Genomic DNA, 17,798 nt, shown 5'->3' with positions numbered 1-17,798 from the left:
TAGGTAAATTTTTTATAAAATTAATAATGTAAAATAGGGTCAACTTGTCTGATGCTCCAACAATAGTCTTCCATCATGTCTTTTTCAAAACGTCTTTGAAAAAGGTTATCCATTTTCTTAAGATCTTGGTGGAACCGCTCTCCTTGATATAGTCATCTTGACCAGGAAACTGATTAAGATGATTATTTATAAAATGAAGTTTTATACTCATTTCGTATCCAAGAGCACAAAAAGCTTTCAACATTCTGACAACTAAATCTGCAGAGTTTTCTGCATTTTTATTTCCAAGAAAGTTTTCTTAAAACAGTCAAAAACGACAACCAAGCTGTTTTCTCTTCGTTTTCCATTTGTTTTAACAAATCATTTATCATTAGTAAGATTTTTTTTTCCTCTATTGACAAACCTGGAAATACGCTTTGTCTTCATTTTTCTAGTAGCAGGAGATAAAAATACCCCTTCAGTATGGCGGCCGCCGCTGGTTGGGAGGCAGAAGCCACTGGAAGCGGCTTCTGATTCTCCAAATTATCATGCCTCCAAAACATCTTCTAAGGGCGACCGCTAGTGGCTTCAGCTTCCCGAGTGGCTGGCGGCCATTCGGAAAGCTGAAGCTCTAGAAAGAATTCTAACGGCGGCCGCAAATATGGAGGTAGAAGCCACTGGAGGTTGAAGCTAGAACATTCTACGAACAAAAAATTCTTTTGGAAGCGGCCACCAATAGCTTCCGCCTCCCAAAAAAGATGGCCTTTTGGCAAAAAGTTACTTTGCCGCCGAGTGGCATTATCAACTCTGTCAAATTTTAAAGGCCAATTCTAAGAGGCCTATTTTTAGCAAAGATGGCTGCGCAATTACAGAGGATAAGCATATTTTATCTCATCCTAACTAAATATAATATTACAAGTATAAGTAAAAAAAATGGGATTTTGTGTTTTCATACTAGTGAATAATATATTTATAAACGTATATAAATGTGTATATTACATATATTTATATCTAATATATATTTTTATATATGTACATCATTTAAGAATTCTAAAATTCCTGAATGGCATTCGGTGACTTTTGCAATTTAATGCTGCATCTAAAATCAAATTGCAGAAAATATTCCAAATAAATATATAAAGTAAATGTCTAGGATAAATAAAACTATCAAGTATAAGACGATTTTTTAGGACCCAGCTTCCAGTCAAAAGTTGTACCAATGTAGCAATGGAAACTTTCGTGATGAGATCGAATTGGTTACGTGCCATAATAAAATATTCGTAGATCATTTGTATCTTGTGGCTAAGCACCAAAAAGAAGAAAAACGTATTCAACCTCATCATCTATCCTGGGAATACCAGAATGACTTCATTGAGGAGTGCGGCAAATGGGTGGTTTGATAAATTATTCGCGAAATCAAGAGATCAATTTACTTCACCATCATCACGGACGGTACTCCCTATTTGTCCCACACCAAGCAAATCACTTTTGTTTTTCCAGTTTTTACGTTTTAAACAATAATCAGTAGTGTAAGATTAAAGAATGTTTTCTAAAGCTAGAAGATCTAGAAAAGAAAAGAGCTGATTTAGCTAAACTTAGCTAAGAACTACATATAAAAGACAATGGTCTTGACAAGTTCTACCCAGCAGCCTTGAGTAAAAAAAATTCACCAAAAAAGTTTGGCATTTTTTTCATGAGAAGAGATATACTAGTCAGTGAAAAGCATCTAGAACTTCTAAATAATGTTTATGCGAAAGGACTACATTCAATTTTCCATCAGGTGTGTTTCGCTTCGAATCTTTCTGACATTTCCCGTTACCGCTTCTGAAGGTGAGAGATCTTTCAGCAAGCTGTCTATCATTATAAACTAAGTTCTAAAATGGGCCGGTGTAGCAGCTTAAAATAACTCCCTGTAAAAAAATACTCCCGGAGTACTTATTTCCTAGTCAAAAAGTACTCCCCCAGTCATTTTAAGCTAGTAAATAAATACTCCCTTTAGTAAATAAGTACTCCCAATGAGAGTACTTATTACCATTTAAATTAAATTCGAAAAGCAATCTTTTAATGACAATTGATTTTACATTTGTAAATTCTGTTTTGTGGTAAATTGAGCAGTATTATGTTATAGTTAAGTTCTTAAACTTATTAAAAACCAAGTGAACTTAGTAGTATATCAAGGCTGAAAAAGGATTTGAAGACATTGCGATGCATCGCTTGTCGTAAAATTGTTCCTTCAATATCGAAAGTAAATTTTACACACACTTAAAATAAAAAATGGCGAGACATGTTGATTTTGTTGCAATTGAAAAGTACCTTAAAGAAAAAGTTTATCCTCTAGAAATTAAAGCTGATAAAGGAAAGAAATCTAATTTTCGAAAAGCTTTCAAAAATTTTAGCATTTTATCTGGACAATTACTATACCGTAGCAAAAAGTTAGTCGTTGCTTGTAAAGATCAACAGCAAAAGATAATATCTGACATTCATTTTGGTCTTAGTGAAAATTCCAAAGCAAAAGCAATGGCCTCGCACCGTGGAAGAGATGCAACTCATCACAAAATCTTTAGCAGGTTTTACTGGCACAATATTAAATTCGACGTAGAAAAGTTTATTCAAAAGTGTGATCAATGTCAAAAACATGGTAGAATAATAAGTTCTTCAACAGAACTGCATTCCATTCCAATTGTAAGTAAAGCAATGGAACAAGTTGGAATTGATGTTTGTAATTTGCCAGAGGTTGATGGTTTTAAACATTTAGTTGTCTGTATAGACTATTTCACAAAATGGTCAGAAGCTAAACCTCTTAAAAACAAAACTGCTGATTCAATTGCACTCTTTTTATATGAAGTAACCTGTCGACACGGGTGCATTAAAATACAAATTAATGATCAAGGAAGAGAGTTTGTAAATGAAGTCAGCGAAAAATTGCATGCAATGACAGGAACTGAGCAAAGGGTAACTTCTGCTTACCATCCCCAATCTAATGGCTTATGTGAGCGTCAGAATAGAACTATAAAAGAAGCATTAGTTAAAGTTCTTGATGAAAAAGCTGTAGAATGGCCCTACATTATTGAAGGAATTTTATTTGCACATCGTGTTAGCAAGCACACTTCAACAAAATATTCACCATTTTTTCTATTATATAATCGAGAACCCACTTTACCTGTAGATGTTAAATACGGAATGGTTGATATTAAAAAGCATGACATTGAAAGTTTTGACAGAGAAACTTTTGATGCAGTTCTTACTTCTTTTATTTCTTTACGAGAAAAAGTTTACCATACCGCATTCAAAAACATTCAAACTGCTCAAAATAAACAGCAGAAAGATTATAATAAACGCCATCAAGCACCTCATTTGATTGGAATTAATGATAAAGTTCTTTTAAAAAATCAAAAAAGGATAGATAGAAAAGGAGGAAAATTTTCATTTAAATGGCTTGGTCCATATACAGTACATTCAATTTCTAAAAACAACTTGTGCACTTTGGTTAACCAAAAAAATACTACTCTAAAGAAAAAATACAACGTTACTTTACTTAAGCCATACATTGATAAAAATAAAAAGTCATTATATAATGATATGTTGAGTTCTTGTGTTGAAACTGAAGAAAAAGTTACAGGTTTATGGTGCATGTTACCTGACGAAGTTGTTGAAATGGTATTGATTAGTGCAGTGAAAACATCCATTATTGTTACGGAAACATATCAATCGTTGTATCATACCTGTAAGAGATTTAAAAACATTTTGCAACAAAAAAAAAAGTTTCTTCTTCCGCGTATTTTCCTTAAATTTCAAGATCACGAACTCTCAAGTTTAATGCAACGGAACAATAGAATAAAAGTAAGTATTCAAAAGTTATTAAAAATATTTGGATCTTTTAGTGGAGTTGCAGCTTGCTTGAACAATATTGTCAATAATGAAAAATGGAAGTCTGCATGGATTATCATTTGTGCAGAAAAACATTCATGGTTTACAGTTGAACAAACATTTTGGAAATCACATCAAATAATCAATTCAGTTGACTCAAAAAAGGCTTTAAAACCTCAAAAACTATGGTTAAATTTTCCAAATCTTTATCATCTTAAAAATGAAGATAAACAGATTTTGTTGTCTCATAATTCGTGGCTAAATGACAACATCATGGATGCTGCCCAAATGCTTATTTGTAAACAGCTAGGACCAAATGCAGAATTCCAATCTGTACTAAATTCTCAAAAATGTTCAAATAATCCATACCAGCCAGTCAATACTGAACATATTCAACTTATGCATAATGGTTCATGCCATTGGTTTCTTACATTTTGTTCTAATGGAAGAGTCAATATTTGTGATAGTCTTTATGATTCACTGAATCCTGTTTCTTTGAAATGTGTTCAGTCTTTATATAAAAACAATGTTAATAGTAATGAAGACTTACTTATAACTTTTCTGCCTGTACAAAAACAAACAGATGATTTTAATTGTGGATTGTTTGCTGTTGCCTTTGCAGCCGAATTATTAGCAGGTAAATCACCTATGGAAACGAACTTTGATGTATTGAAAATGTGGGGACACTTGTTATCATGTTTAAAGTCTCAGCATCTTTTACCTTTTCCTCAAAAGAATTTTTTTTGTTTATAAATATTGTATTCAAACACAATAATTACAACTGTAAAACTTTATAAACTGTAAATAATTACTTTTATAATTATTTTTTTGTACCAAAACCGCAGGCCAAAAATAGTGCTGGGTTCCAGTATTAGCATTTTTTTAGAAAAGAAAAATTAGGAAGAAATTTTTAATAAGGGATTTTCTCATGATAATCCCAAGGAATCATAAGGATTCTAAATACTACAAGATATAACTGTTTAAAATAAAAATAAAAAATTAACCATGGGAAACCCAATAAAATGCCGATTAAAGCCGATTACCAAAAAAAACGGTACAAGTAGAAAGAAAAAATATCCTCTTGATAAAATTTGGAGGTGCCACGGTATTTTTATAATATTTTTGAAAACTTTAAAGGAAGTAAAATAATAAAAGATGCAACCTCTTTTCAATGTAAAAATACTGTAAAAACCATCTGTTTTTTAACCAATGTTGTTACGCTTAAAATTATTTAATCAGTACGCATCAGAGAGATGCGACGCGCCACCTCAAATTCAGTGTTAATTTATATATTTCAAAATTCAACTTTAGGGGAGTACTTATATCCTGGGGGAGTATTTTTATCCCAGGAAATAATTACTCCCGTGAGTAATTATTTCCTAGGATAAAAATACTCCCGGAGTACATATTTCCTAGGAAATAAATACTCCGGGAGTATTTATTGACGGGATTAACTTTAGACTGCTATACCGGAAGTGATTGTGCTATTTGGTGATCCTTTCGATTGAACCTAATTTAGCCAGTAAGATATCATATGAAGAAGCCATGTCAAGTTTTGCCGCTAAGAAGGCCTGCAAATTGTATTTCTGTATTAAGGCTTAATGTTAATACAACTATAGTACAAATTATTTTAAGTAAATCACAGTTTTTTACGAATCAAGATTTATGAGATATGATTTGAGCTTTTCTATAAAGATAAAGAAATGAAACAAGCATTAAATATTTGTTTGCTTTTTATTTGTTAAAAGTTCGGAATAGAAGAAGTCATCCATTTATATTTCAGACCGAGGCATCAAAAAAGTTCTCTGCAGGCCTGGTTACAAGAGGGATGACTCAAAATATTAAACTGGACACAGCCTCTCTCGCCATCGTTTTGTAATTCCCAACTTCACAAGGTTAATTAAAAGCTTCTAATTGACAGTTCCTAGAAAAACAGTCAATTTTATTTTACATGCTATGCATAATATTTGTATAATTATGAAAACTAAGCAAGTTACATTTTTGTCATACAATAATTTACGGTATTCAAATAGTTCTATTATAACAAATACTGTAGATGTAGGTTTTTTTAAAAAAAGATAAAAACGCTGATAACTTAGAGTATTGACAATCGACATTATTTAATTACTCTTGGTGTTGATAAGTCAAACCCTATTTAACTAGAAATTAAATGGTAATTATATATGCTAGTTAGAAATTAAATGGTAATTATATATATTAGATAAATTGGACAAATATTTTTCAGATTAAAGGCATATTTTTCCAATTAAAGGTTTCCCATTCTTATTCAATCAATGGTTTATAAATGAAAAAAAAGTTAAGGAATTTACCTCGATTAACCACTGGAGAAAATGGCGGGATTGGTAAAAATACAAAATCGGTATTTGAAATAAACTAGCTTTAATTCAAACGAGGTCCATGTGAAACAGTTTTATGAAAAGTAAAAAGGTTAGAGGCATCCAAAATTGTTAATTTTTAATCTTAAACTGCCTGATCTCTTTTTTTAATAACCTAAGTGTTACACCTGATTGATGAGAAAGAAAAAAAGGAAAAAGTGTTATGACAAATTGCACTCCGTTAAAGTATTATGGCACCTTTGAACATTAAAATATTTAATCTTTAATTTCTAAAGATAATATAAAAACTTAAGTTTTTAAAACCACATTGTTTTAACTCTTACTATAGCAAGCATAGCCAATCAATAGAATGGATCAAAGCTATATACCAGATTCACCCGACTCACAGCTGAGTGATATTTCATTTCCTTCTCATGTAAGTGGGCTTGAATCATTTAATTTTGATGAAACTACAAAAGGTGAAGAGGATTCAGATAATGGAAGTTTAGATACAAAACAAAGAACTTTGAACGGGAGCAAGTTGAACAAGAGGTAAGAATAGTTTTAAAAATAAGTCAAGTTTTTAAACAGTTAACATTTTAATGGCAGTTAAAAACTGATTTAAAAATATCATATTACCAATATCATGTAGGTTTATTGTATTTCTTTTTTATATAACATTTATCTAATTTTTTATTTTACAGAAAATCAGCTGTTCATAGTCAAGAAAAAAGTCACAGCTCTTTAAGCTTATTTTTAAAAGTTTCTTCTTTGCCAAGTAACTTTTTTGCACCTTGTAATGTCAAATTTTATTCATATCTTTTGCATACTCTTATGTGTAAAAAGTATCTTTGTATACTTAAGTCAAATTGTATAAACTAATTGCATTCAAATTTTAAAAATTAAAATTTTTATTTTTTGTTTTAGAATCACTATCAACATCTCAATTTAACACACTTAATGAATCTTCTATTAGTATCGGCAATTTAGAAGCAATACAAGGTTTGATAAGTAGTTTTGATTTTTTTAAGTAATAAAAATTTAATATTGTTGAAAAATAGTTTTTTTTTTTTAAAGCACACGAAAATAACAAATGGTGCAAATTTAAGAATTGGTTATTAATTTAGCACATGCAGTTCTAAATATCTGATTTTGATTACTATTTTAATTAAGTATAAGCAGTTTGCAGAAAGAAGAATTTTGAATTTTTTGTCAATTGACAGTATTTTAAGACATGATAAATACATAGCAATTTATTACATTTATAAATATATTAATTGTATTTTCAAAGTTGTTAATGTATAAAAAAAAAAAAAAAACAAGCTAGTCATTTGACTTGTCATCTATTTTTATATTTTGTGTTTCTGATACTATTTTTCACTTCTCTGATCATCAGGTATTGATTTTTCTGGTATAGCTGTTAAATGATTTTTTTCGAAAATCTATTAAATATTTTTTATAACTATATTTTGTCAACTCAGTCCATTATTATTCATCTCTACTTCATATTATATTGCTTATTTATATTGAAATAAATTCTTTTTGTTGTAGTTAGAACATTAAAAGATCAGAATACTTTATTAAAAAGTTTAATAAGAAATCAAAATATATGTATTAAATGTTATACGTATTTGATGTATATGTATTTTTTATTTAATATATAAACATATACCCATACATAACATCATATACATACACATGCATATATACACATATATGTATACATATGTACATATTAGTGTTGTTATCGACTTTAACTAAATCGACTAAAAGTTGACTAATTGAAAGCTGAAATTATTTCACTTTTTTTGACTATGGATTTCCTAATAATCCGCTAAAAGTCAATTAAGTCAAGTAATCAACATAACATTCTTGTTTCTATGTTTTCACTTGATTTAATTTTAAATAATTTATCTTTTAAAGACTAAACTATTTTTAAAGACTGAGCCATGCATAAAAATATCATTCATAGCAGTTTTTTTAATTCAACCAAAATATCTGAACACTGAATCTAATTTGCTGTATTACATAAACTTAACTCTTAGCTTACTGCATGTAGCACCATTTCATTAATGCTTCCTTTTTCTCATTATAGTAATCAGTTGATGCTTTTAAAACAAAATGTTAAGTAATGCGTTATGGTACTCTGTTAAGGGTGCAAAAAAGTTTTCTAAATCTACCGGCCCAAAAAAAGTTTAGCTGTCCAATCTGCCCCTACCTATCTATGCCTCTGTTTTTTGTTAAGTTTTTTGTTAATTCTTTGTGTTAATTGTTGTGAAAAATGATATTAAATGTCCATCTGTGTTTTTTTTCTCTTTACTTTGTGATTGTAATTTCCTTTTTGTTTTGTTTGTTTATTCGATTTTAGTTCATTTAATAGATTAGATGAATTAAAATCAAACTAAGAAAATGTTCTTGATATAATAATAGCATGTGTCATTACAACATTATTACATACCACATAGTTTTTTTGTTTACTCTCTTAAAGTTCTATTTGCTTCATAGCATCTAAAAAATGAATTGTCAAGCAACATTAAAATATATGATTATGATAAAAGTTTTTTATTCAAAAATTTCGACTAAATTGACTTTTAGTTAACTTAGTCGATTTTAAAAATATGCTAGTTGATTTTGGTCAACTTTGAAAAATATGTTAATCAATTTAGTTGATAGTTGAATAATTTCAAAGTCGTAACAATACTAATATCTACTTCTTCCCTTAGCAACTCAACAGGGTTAAAATTCCAGGATTGAGGTGACCATATCATATTTTATAGCAAGCCCTCACTTTTTTTTCTATATATTCTCTACATGTTATTGCATTTTGTTTGGGATCATTATCCTATTGCTGATCAAAGTTTTTTCCAAATAAATGTAGTCCTAATACAACTGCATTATTCTTCTCTTTTAATCCTCTTTCAATTTGCTATGGATCCCTGTAATGTCACCTGTAACGCTTGATAAAAATATCCCCAGACCATAAATGAGCCACCACCATATTTCACTTAAAATAATACAGGGTGGTATCATCTCTTAAGTTCTACACTGTAAATGTGTTTGTCAATTTTAGATAAAGACCTAAAATTTAGATTCATATCTCCTAAGAACATTAGACTAATTCATCTTATTTTAATCACTTTATGTGATTTATTTTTTTTAGCAGTAGTTTTTTTTTTTTTTTACATAAATGCATCCTTTTAGACAATATTCTAATAGGGGCTATTTCACTTTTTATTTCTGTTGTTGTCAAATTCAGCTTGAATCTAAGGAGCATTCAAATCCCTATTTCGTTTAGAAATAAGTTTTATGCATAAATTATCTGCTTTGGATGTAGCTGAAGGCTTTCCTATTCTTAGTAGGTAACTTAAGATACGATGGGAAGAAAACCTCTTTATTGTCCTTTGAACTCTTTTTTAGCTTCATATAAGTTTTTTTAAAAATTGTGGAAATTAGGTAATAATTGTTTAAACATAATAAAATAACAATTCCTTTTAATTAGTTTAAATAAATCACATAAGATATGCAAGTTTATAAAAATGATCCCAATAGTTTGGTTGGTAATTTATATACCCTTTACAGAATAATTAACATTACGGCATTATTGTGATGAAAAGAAACATTGAAAACTAGCAAATGAGTAATAAGAAAATATTTAACTGCTGCATGTTTAAAAAAAACTTTCTTAACGAAGAAACTAAAGAGTTTTTTTTTTTATAGCAGGCAATCAAGATAGCTTTCTAAATTCCCATTCTGAAGATGTAGAAAAAGAGAAGAAGCTTCTAGAGTTTTTAGATGAAGCAAAGTTCACATCAGAGAGAAAGGAGAAGGACAAATTTTCACTTAGTGATGCTATAGAAAGTACCTACCAATCAAATACCAATAGAAAAAAAGAAAAGGTATTTAAATGTAAATCTTATATATTTAATTAATGACAATTGTACGTCATAAATATCTATGTAGTAAGTTTATTATACATCATGATGAATTTTTGAAAATTTTGTCATTTTTTTTCTTTTTATAATTTTTTTTCTTTTTATTTTTCAGTCTCTGACATATTTTGATTCACCTGAAATAAATCAAACAGAGATGGACAGTCTTTTTTTGAAAGGTGTTATGGTTACTTTTTGATAACTTAAGCATTCTAAAGCATGTTAAATAAATTTAACATGGCTTAGAATGCTTAAGTTTTTTCTATGATTATAGAAAAGTATTTAATATTTTAATGTTTTGTTATGAAAAATGTTAGTAAATATAAGTAAATGTATAAAATTATATGTAAATATATATATAAAATAGCTCTAAATGTAAATACATGCAAATGTCAAAAAACAAAAACAATTTAAAAACTTGTTATGGTGGAGTTAGTAAATAAATCAGGTATAAAAAGATTTTTGGTTCTTTTCAAACCTTTCAAATTTTATTAATTAGGGTTAGTAAGTAACAAGTAATTAGGCTTGGTAAGTAATAAGTCATTAGGGTTGGTAACAAGTACTAAATATCTAAAAAAAAATATTTTTACCTAAGTAAAAATGTTTTACTTAGATTTTTTTTTTAAGAAGTGCGTGAGCGGTTGCAAATGTCAAAGGTAGATGCAAATGATAACTCCTTCATTGATACAATGACTCTAAAAGACTTAGAAGAAAATGATGACAACCTTGATATTAGTCGGTAACTAGATTTTAAAATCAAGTTTTAAATTTTCAAATTAACATTAAAGCTATCAGGGTTTATTGAGGCATTAAAATCAGTTTTTTTAAGTTTTTCAGCTAATCTGTTTCAGCTTGTTATGTTTTTAGGATATTTTAATATTTAGCGTGTTAAGTCTTTTCACCATTTTTTAATTTTATGATGTTTTGTTTTTAGAGCAGCAATAGAAGAACTTGAGAAAAGTTTTGCACTTGCTCTAAAACAGACAAACAATCAAAGTAAAAGTTTATGTTTTGTAATAAGTACAATGCATAAAGTTAGCAATAAAATTATATTACTTATAGAATACTTAGAGTCAAAAATTTGAAAATGTTGTATGATGTTGAAAGAAGAATCAAACTTACTGTAACACATCAAAACATATAGTGATGATGTAACACACCAAAGCCTATAGTAATGATGTGGTAGAAGTTTTAAATATTTTGTAATTGTGCAACTTTATGCAAGTTTTGACCTTTTTGCAAAATAATTCTTAAGATGATCCACAAGGTTGTCATCAAGAAATAAAATTTTTAACATTTAAAAGGAAGCTGTTTTTATCATAGGGATTGAAAACATTTTACTTTGTATAATGTAAAAGATCTTTAAGTAATGTTTTTAACTTCCTCTACCATTTAAATACATGAAAAATGTATGAATTATTTGGACAATGATTGCAGTTGCTTATAATAATGGTGCTTTTTTGGTCTAGATAATGTTTATGACAGAGACCGTATTGAGAGTGTCTTACGGCCTAATTTGGATGGAAGCAGCAGTGGTAGTGATAGTGATAGTGTAACTAGTGGGGCATCAAACTTTGCACGCTCAGGTTTAGGCACTGGTCTTTTGGCACAACAAAATGAAAGATCTAATTTGCAAGAAAACAATCTTCATTTAACCACAATTCCTGGTTTCTCTATCTAATTTTACTTTTTATTTTGTATATTATTCATTTATTGATAATATTCAGTAAATATTCTTTTAGTTTATTAATTCCTATATCATGTATATGTTAATTGTACATTAGTTTTTTATGTTTTTTTTTGCTTTTATTTTTAAAATATTTTTATTCTTGTTCATGTAGAGCGTCAAATAGCTGAAGGAAGTGACATGGGACAAGATATAGATGGAGATGGAGGGGGAGGAGGTGATGGGAGCAGTGGAAGTAGTGATAGTGATGTAGGAGGAGGTGATGGAGGTGTGTCAATGAGAGGTAATTCCAAGTTTGTAGATCTTTATTCTAAATCTCAGTTCATAAAAGTTTTTCAGTACTGACCTTTAATTTCACAAATGTTAGAAATTAAAACTAAAAAATGTTTTTGTTTAATAAGGTGCTCGCTTGATTGTAAATACAAACTTTCTTCGGCTTGATGGCGAATCTGATGATCGGATCACTCCTCCTAGTATGGATTTTCTCTATGAATTTAAAGAATAATAATTGATGCTTGTAAGAATTTAATACAATTCAAGTTAACAATACTAAGCTACCAAGTAAATGTTTACTCTGCCTGTTCTCAAATAATTTTGCTTATGTTTGGTAGCAGCACACTTCATTGTTACAGTGTGGTTGTTTATAATAGCATTTTAAATTTATTATTAAAAAACGCTTTGGTTTTTAGTAACCATATTTACCAGTGTGTAAGTCAGCTTGGTTCATTCTACTGTCTATGCTATCAGAATAACTCTAATAAAAACATCTTTATGAAACTCTAATAAAAACATCTTTATGAAAAACAATTTTTTTTTACTTACAAGTATTTCTTATAAAAACTAAAAAATTTCTTCATGAAAAGCATGATGGCGTCCATAAAAATCTGTTTTTTAGTTCTCATTTTTTTGTAAACAAAGAGAAATGAAAACTAGTATAATTGTATTTTGCACAAAATATTATTATAAAAAGTTTAACTTTTCTGCAGTGATGGAGCACAATAAGATCAGGTCATTTTTACTTTGTTAAATATGTGCAATTTAAGATATCTGAAAGTAAATAATATTCTTGCCTATCAACAGAAAATAAGCAAAAAAGATGCAAATATTGTGTTAAAAAACAATTTCAATACATTGTAATTATATGACTAGCCTTGTACCTATATTGGTGCAAATGCTAGTTAAATCAACACTGTAGTTGTAAAGAGAAGAGACTCAAAAATGATTACATAATGAAAAGCCTATGCATCCTTGCTTGCTCATGGGTGAAGTTCCATATGCTTAAGTTGGCAAAATTGTACCTTGAAAAGAAATTGTCAGTGGCTATGGTGCAAAATCCTCTGATTGACAAAATGAAACAAAATGACAAAAACTGAACTTTCCTGAAAGGATAGGTAGTTCAGTTTTTGCTTGCTGCTTCCACCATGCCAGTGTCAGTATTACCTCCATTTTTAGGCCTTCTTGTTTCTTGATATTTATTTCTAATTTAATATTTAGATATTAGTCTATTTCCAATTTGATAGGTGGATTCTTGAGTGTCTGATGTAAGGTAGTGATGTAAGTTAGAGCTTGAGGCAGGGTGATATATTTTCAAAGTATTCTTTGGTTGTGGAGTGATTGTCAATGAGCTTTTGGATATATTCATTAACATCAAGGAGATGTCCATGGAAAAATGGATAGAGGTAATTGACCTATTGCAAATTCAGAGGTTTTTGGCCTTAATCTAAGAATCTCCTATTTAGTTCTGATATCAAATTCTTTAAGAATTGCTTTATTGATTGATTGATTGCTTCCCTAAGTGAGTTGATTGTGTTTTTCTTTCTCAATGAAGTTGATATGTGCAGTTACTTTCAACAGTGACATGTCAATTTGGATTTCTGTGTCTGACAATAAAAAACTGTAAGTTCTTTTACTGATTTTAGCATTGTAATAATTGCTTCAAAGAATAAGAACTGTTCATCTTTATCTGCAGTGTTCTTTGAATCATCACCTTCTGTATCACATAAGGAGATGAGTGGGACCTTCAGTTGAAGCATAATATGCAGTATGTCATAATGACTGTTCCATCTCATGGTTACTGTGAAGGATATATTGAATTAATTCATATCTAATGTGGAACAAACATTTTTCTATGAAAAACTGAAAGCTGTTGAGTTATGAAGCTTGGTAGTGAGTGAGCTGACTTTATGAAAAGATTCTTTCAATTCTTGGGTACCCTCAACTGTTGTCTGCAGTGTATTGTTGAGTTTGTAATCATTGCATGTGACAGAACCTTCTTCTTTAGTGATTAAAAACACTCTTGTCTAGAGCACATTTCATATTTTTTAATTTGTTTTGATATGAATTTATTTTTCCACAAAAAATATTTAAAATTTATGATAGTTAAAAAAAAATTGTTTTCATTTGTGAGCCACCACAAAGCTGAACTGCACACAACTGCACACCACATGGTATAAGATGAATGAACAGGTATAAAGTGTAAATGCTACTTAGTAAGTAGTACTTATCTATATATTTTTGTTGAAAAAATTTCAGATCAAAGATATTGTTGGAGCCATGATGAATGATGATTAGTTTGCTTTAGTTGTTAAATGTTGAACACAGAATGAAAGGTGATACCAGACAAGAATTATGATACCTCACAAGATTTAATTAAAATAACAATACCAGATGAGAAACAAAATTACAGTTCTTTTAACTAAAGATTTTCCTATGGTGCTTACAGAACTTTATGATTTAGTTTAGATTATAAGGAACTTTGTGTAGTTGTGTTGATATATAAAAAGAAAAAAAGAGCAAATGAAAACCAAGTTATCTCTAGCAAGTGGTTTCAACATCAAACAAGTAGATTAACTGCTTTCAAAACTTACTTAGTTAAAACTAAGAAAAGTCTGCTGATTTTTAAACATAAATTTTTTTAATCATTTAATCAAATTTATTATGTGAGAACATCAAATCACATCAAAAACATCTTGGCATACTGTGCAATGTGGCATTTCAAAATTTTCATTATCGTTTTTTTTTTTATTTCCCACAGGATAGAATAAAAAATACCATTTTAGATGTAAGTTAACTTGACTTCTTTATTGTAGTTCTGATGACAACTGTGCTCTATCATGCTCAGAAAAGAGTAAAACTTGTGATGTCATCTCTGAACCATAAGTTTTAGTAAAAAGGGATAACTAGAAGTTAATATAAAGAGATAAAATGGTTCACTTAAAAAATCATACTGAAATTTTAATATAACTTTACATAACTAACAAAGACTTTTTCACATTATAATAAAACTTCAATATAGAAAGAAAAATTTAAAGTAAGAGATTTGACTTGACAACTTTTCAAGTTTTTTTTTTTAAAAAAACTTTCTATAAAACTACAGGGTGGCCAGCGGTCCTTGAAATCCTTGAAATCCTGGTAAAGTCCTGCAATTTTATAGGTCCTGGAAATGTCCTGGAAAAACACCCCTTTTTACAAAAAATCCTGGAAATCCTAGAACTTTTTTTTATAGAGTTATATTAGGAAAACAAGAAAATGGAATATTATATTATTCCGTTTTCTTGTTTTCATCTTTTACAAAGTTTTTAAAAAAAAAGTTAAAAAAATTTAAAATTTAAAAAATTATGTATATATGATTTATATTTAACACACAAACAATTATGTATGTATGAATATTATGTATGTATGAATGATTTATATGCGTATTCAAAAATAAATATTTAGTTGTTTCGTTCTAGGACAATATATTTTGCATTTACTGGTCCATTTTATTGTCGAGAAAAAATCAATATATCCTTGAATAACCCAAAAGTTCCTTGAAAAATCCTGGAAATATCCTGGAATTTAAAATTTACTTTTAGCTGGCCACCCTGAACTAAATTTGTTTTATACACTAACAAATATAGAAATTACAGATTATTGAATGTAATAATAATTTTTAGTGTTATTATAAGCAACTTACTAAATATGCAAATAATAATAATAATAATAGTGCAAATTACTAAATATACAAATACTTAATATCAAAGTATTGAATTACCAAAAAAAATAAGTTATTAAAGTTGTTGAAAATTGATAAAAGAATTTCATTATTTTTAATTAAGAGATAAAAATTTTCTCTTCAAAAAATTTTCTTTTAAAAAAATCAATTCATTTAATTTAGTTCCAAACCTTTTTAAAATATTCCAATAGTTGCCACTGTTATTATCATCATTACCAGTTTCCCAGCTGTTCATGGTAAAGTTCAATCAACAACAAAACATCTTGTGAAATTTTTTATGAAATATTTTTATAGCATTTATTATTATTTAAAGACTCTAAGCAATATACAATATTTTGACATCTAATGGTGCTTATCAAATTAGGTGTTTTCTTGTTTTGCATGCAAAGTGCTCATTGAAAGCTGAAACTTATTGGCAAAATTGTTAATTATGATAATGGCAATGCAAGTCACTCTCAAAATTATTCTTTGGCAAGTTTCTGCTGTAAAAATAGAATTTTTAAAATTTTTTTAAAAAGATCGCGAAAGACCTGTTGGTGGTTCTTCAAGTCAGGAACGACAAGTGCAATTTTCTACATATATTCAGATGCAGCAAGCTGCAACAAGCAATTCAAGTGATTCAGGAGTTACATATCAATCAGGTTCATCAGATCATAAATCAGTAGGTTAACTTTAAACTTTTTTAAAAAAGTTCTCTAAAAAAATATCATGTTGAGTCACTTAAAATGATATATTTTTTTTCATTTGTTTTTCTTTGTTTCTTTTTATCATACTCATGTTTTTTACTTCATCATGTATCATTTATTATGTGTTTTTTTATGAAGTATGAAAATCACCAAAAATATGCAATCATATTAGGAACACTGCTCAATTATTGAAAAGAATTTACTATATTGATGTTAATATAAAAAAAAAAAAATTTTAAATAAAAAGATTTTATCTTAATTAGTAGAATACAATTTTAAATTATTTTGAATTTGAATTCATTTAGGTCTATTTACAAAAGTTTAAAATTAAATTTCTGATTAATCAATAATTATTTTGACAATCAAGTATTTTTACTTAAATACTTTTTTAAAATTCATTCTATACATTTTCATATAGTCACTATCAGGTCAAGTTACTTTTTTAATGTGGTGAACTAAGCCTTAGTTTTTGTGATCAAATTTTTTTTTCTACTGTTTCATATGAATTGATAAACTATTCTTTCTAACTGGAAATAAACAACTTATTGCTGTTTGGATTGGATCCATATTTTATTACAAACTATAAGATATTTATGTTTTCTTTTTATTCTTAATGCGTCTACATGGTAATTGATGGAATTTTAAAAACAACTTATTTAAAGTAGAACCACTCATTGATGTATTGTCAAAAATCATCTTAATTGAAACATAATTAATATTTAATAAATAGAAATCAATAATATATATTGATTTTTATTTTTTAAATATCAAATAAAAATCAATACATAGTAATGATTTCTATTTGATATTTGAAAAGATATCAATAAAACATATAAGGTTTATGCATTACACAATCAAATCTAAATCAATGTTTTATATTGATTTTTATTTGACAAGTAGAAAAATAAATATTAAAACTATTACACTTAACAACAAATATTGCCTGTTTTCACATAAAAATGCAAATTTAGTTTTAAAATCCTTAGGGATATTCTCCCCATCTGCTTTCATTCGTTTTTGAAATATAATAGTATTTCTATTCAAACAAGAATTAAGGTTTATGCATTACACAGAATATCTCATCAAAGTGATGTATGTAATTGCATATTAAAGCAGGAGACTGGTAGGTTTAAAGAGCTCGCCCTTCTGAGAAAATAGTCAATAGTGCTGCTTAAGTCTTAGGCTGTTGAGTGGTGTTTTATGGGTTTGGTTTTACTTTGATACTATTTTTTAATCACTGCCTTAGGACATGCTAAAAATAAAGTGTTGAAATACTCTTTTGAAACAAATGATGCAAAGTAGATTTTGCTTTAATCCAGT

The 17,798-nt window shown here is 28.4% G+C and overlaps 1 protein-coding gene across 3 annotated transcripts in view; it reads left to right on the top strand.

Annotated features, from left to right (window-relative positions):
• The first annotated feature begins 6,159 nt into the window (after window positions 1–6,159).
• LOC145194259 (centrosomal protein of 192 kDa-like) overlaps window positions 6,160–17,798 on the top strand; it is a 34,268-nt gene continuing 22,629 nt past the window's right edge. The window contains exons 1-12 of one of the 3 annotated variants that reach the window (XM_090068434.1): window positions 6,160–6,294; window positions 6,532–6,734; window positions 6,887–6,960; window positions 7,110–7,184; window positions 9,900–10,078; window positions 10,227–10,290; window positions 10,739–10,850; window positions 11,046–11,107; window positions 11,581–11,778; window positions 11,953–12,081; window positions 12,200–12,271; window positions 16,311–16,453. In XM_090068434.1, the coding sequence (XP_089924560.1) occupies window positions 6,553–6,734; window positions 6,887–6,960; window positions 7,110–7,184; window positions 9,900–10,078; window positions 10,227–10,290; window positions 10,739–10,850; window positions 11,046–11,107; window positions 11,581–11,778; window positions 11,953–12,081; window positions 12,200–12,271; window positions 16,311–16,453 (1,290 nt within the window). In that variant the 5' untranslated portion in view covers window positions 6,160–6,294; window positions 6,532–6,552. Of the gene's footprint in view, window positions 6,295–6,531; window positions 6,735–6,886; window positions 6,961–7,109; window positions 7,185–9,899; window positions 10,079–10,226; window positions 10,291–10,738; window positions 10,851–11,045; window positions 11,108–11,580; window positions 11,779–11,952; window positions 12,082–12,199; window positions 12,316–16,310; window positions 16,454–17,798 lie in introns of those variants that run through there. The other 2 variants (XM_090068435.1, XM_090068436.1) reach the window with 2 other exon arrangements.

The sequence above is a fragment of the Hydra viridissima genome, unplaced genomic scaffold (genome assembly GCF_058129835.1).
Source record: "Hydra viridissima isolate aposymbiotic clone 2 unplaced genomic scaffold, HvirCarnegie_v1 scaffold_12, whole genome shotgun sequence".
Lineage (NCBI taxonomy): Eukaryota > Metazoa > Cnidaria > Hydrozoa > Anthoathecata > Hydridae > Hydra > Hydra viridissima.
The sequence above is the reverse complement of the archived record's forward strand: the minus strand, read 5'-3'. Positions and strand labels throughout refer to the sequence as shown.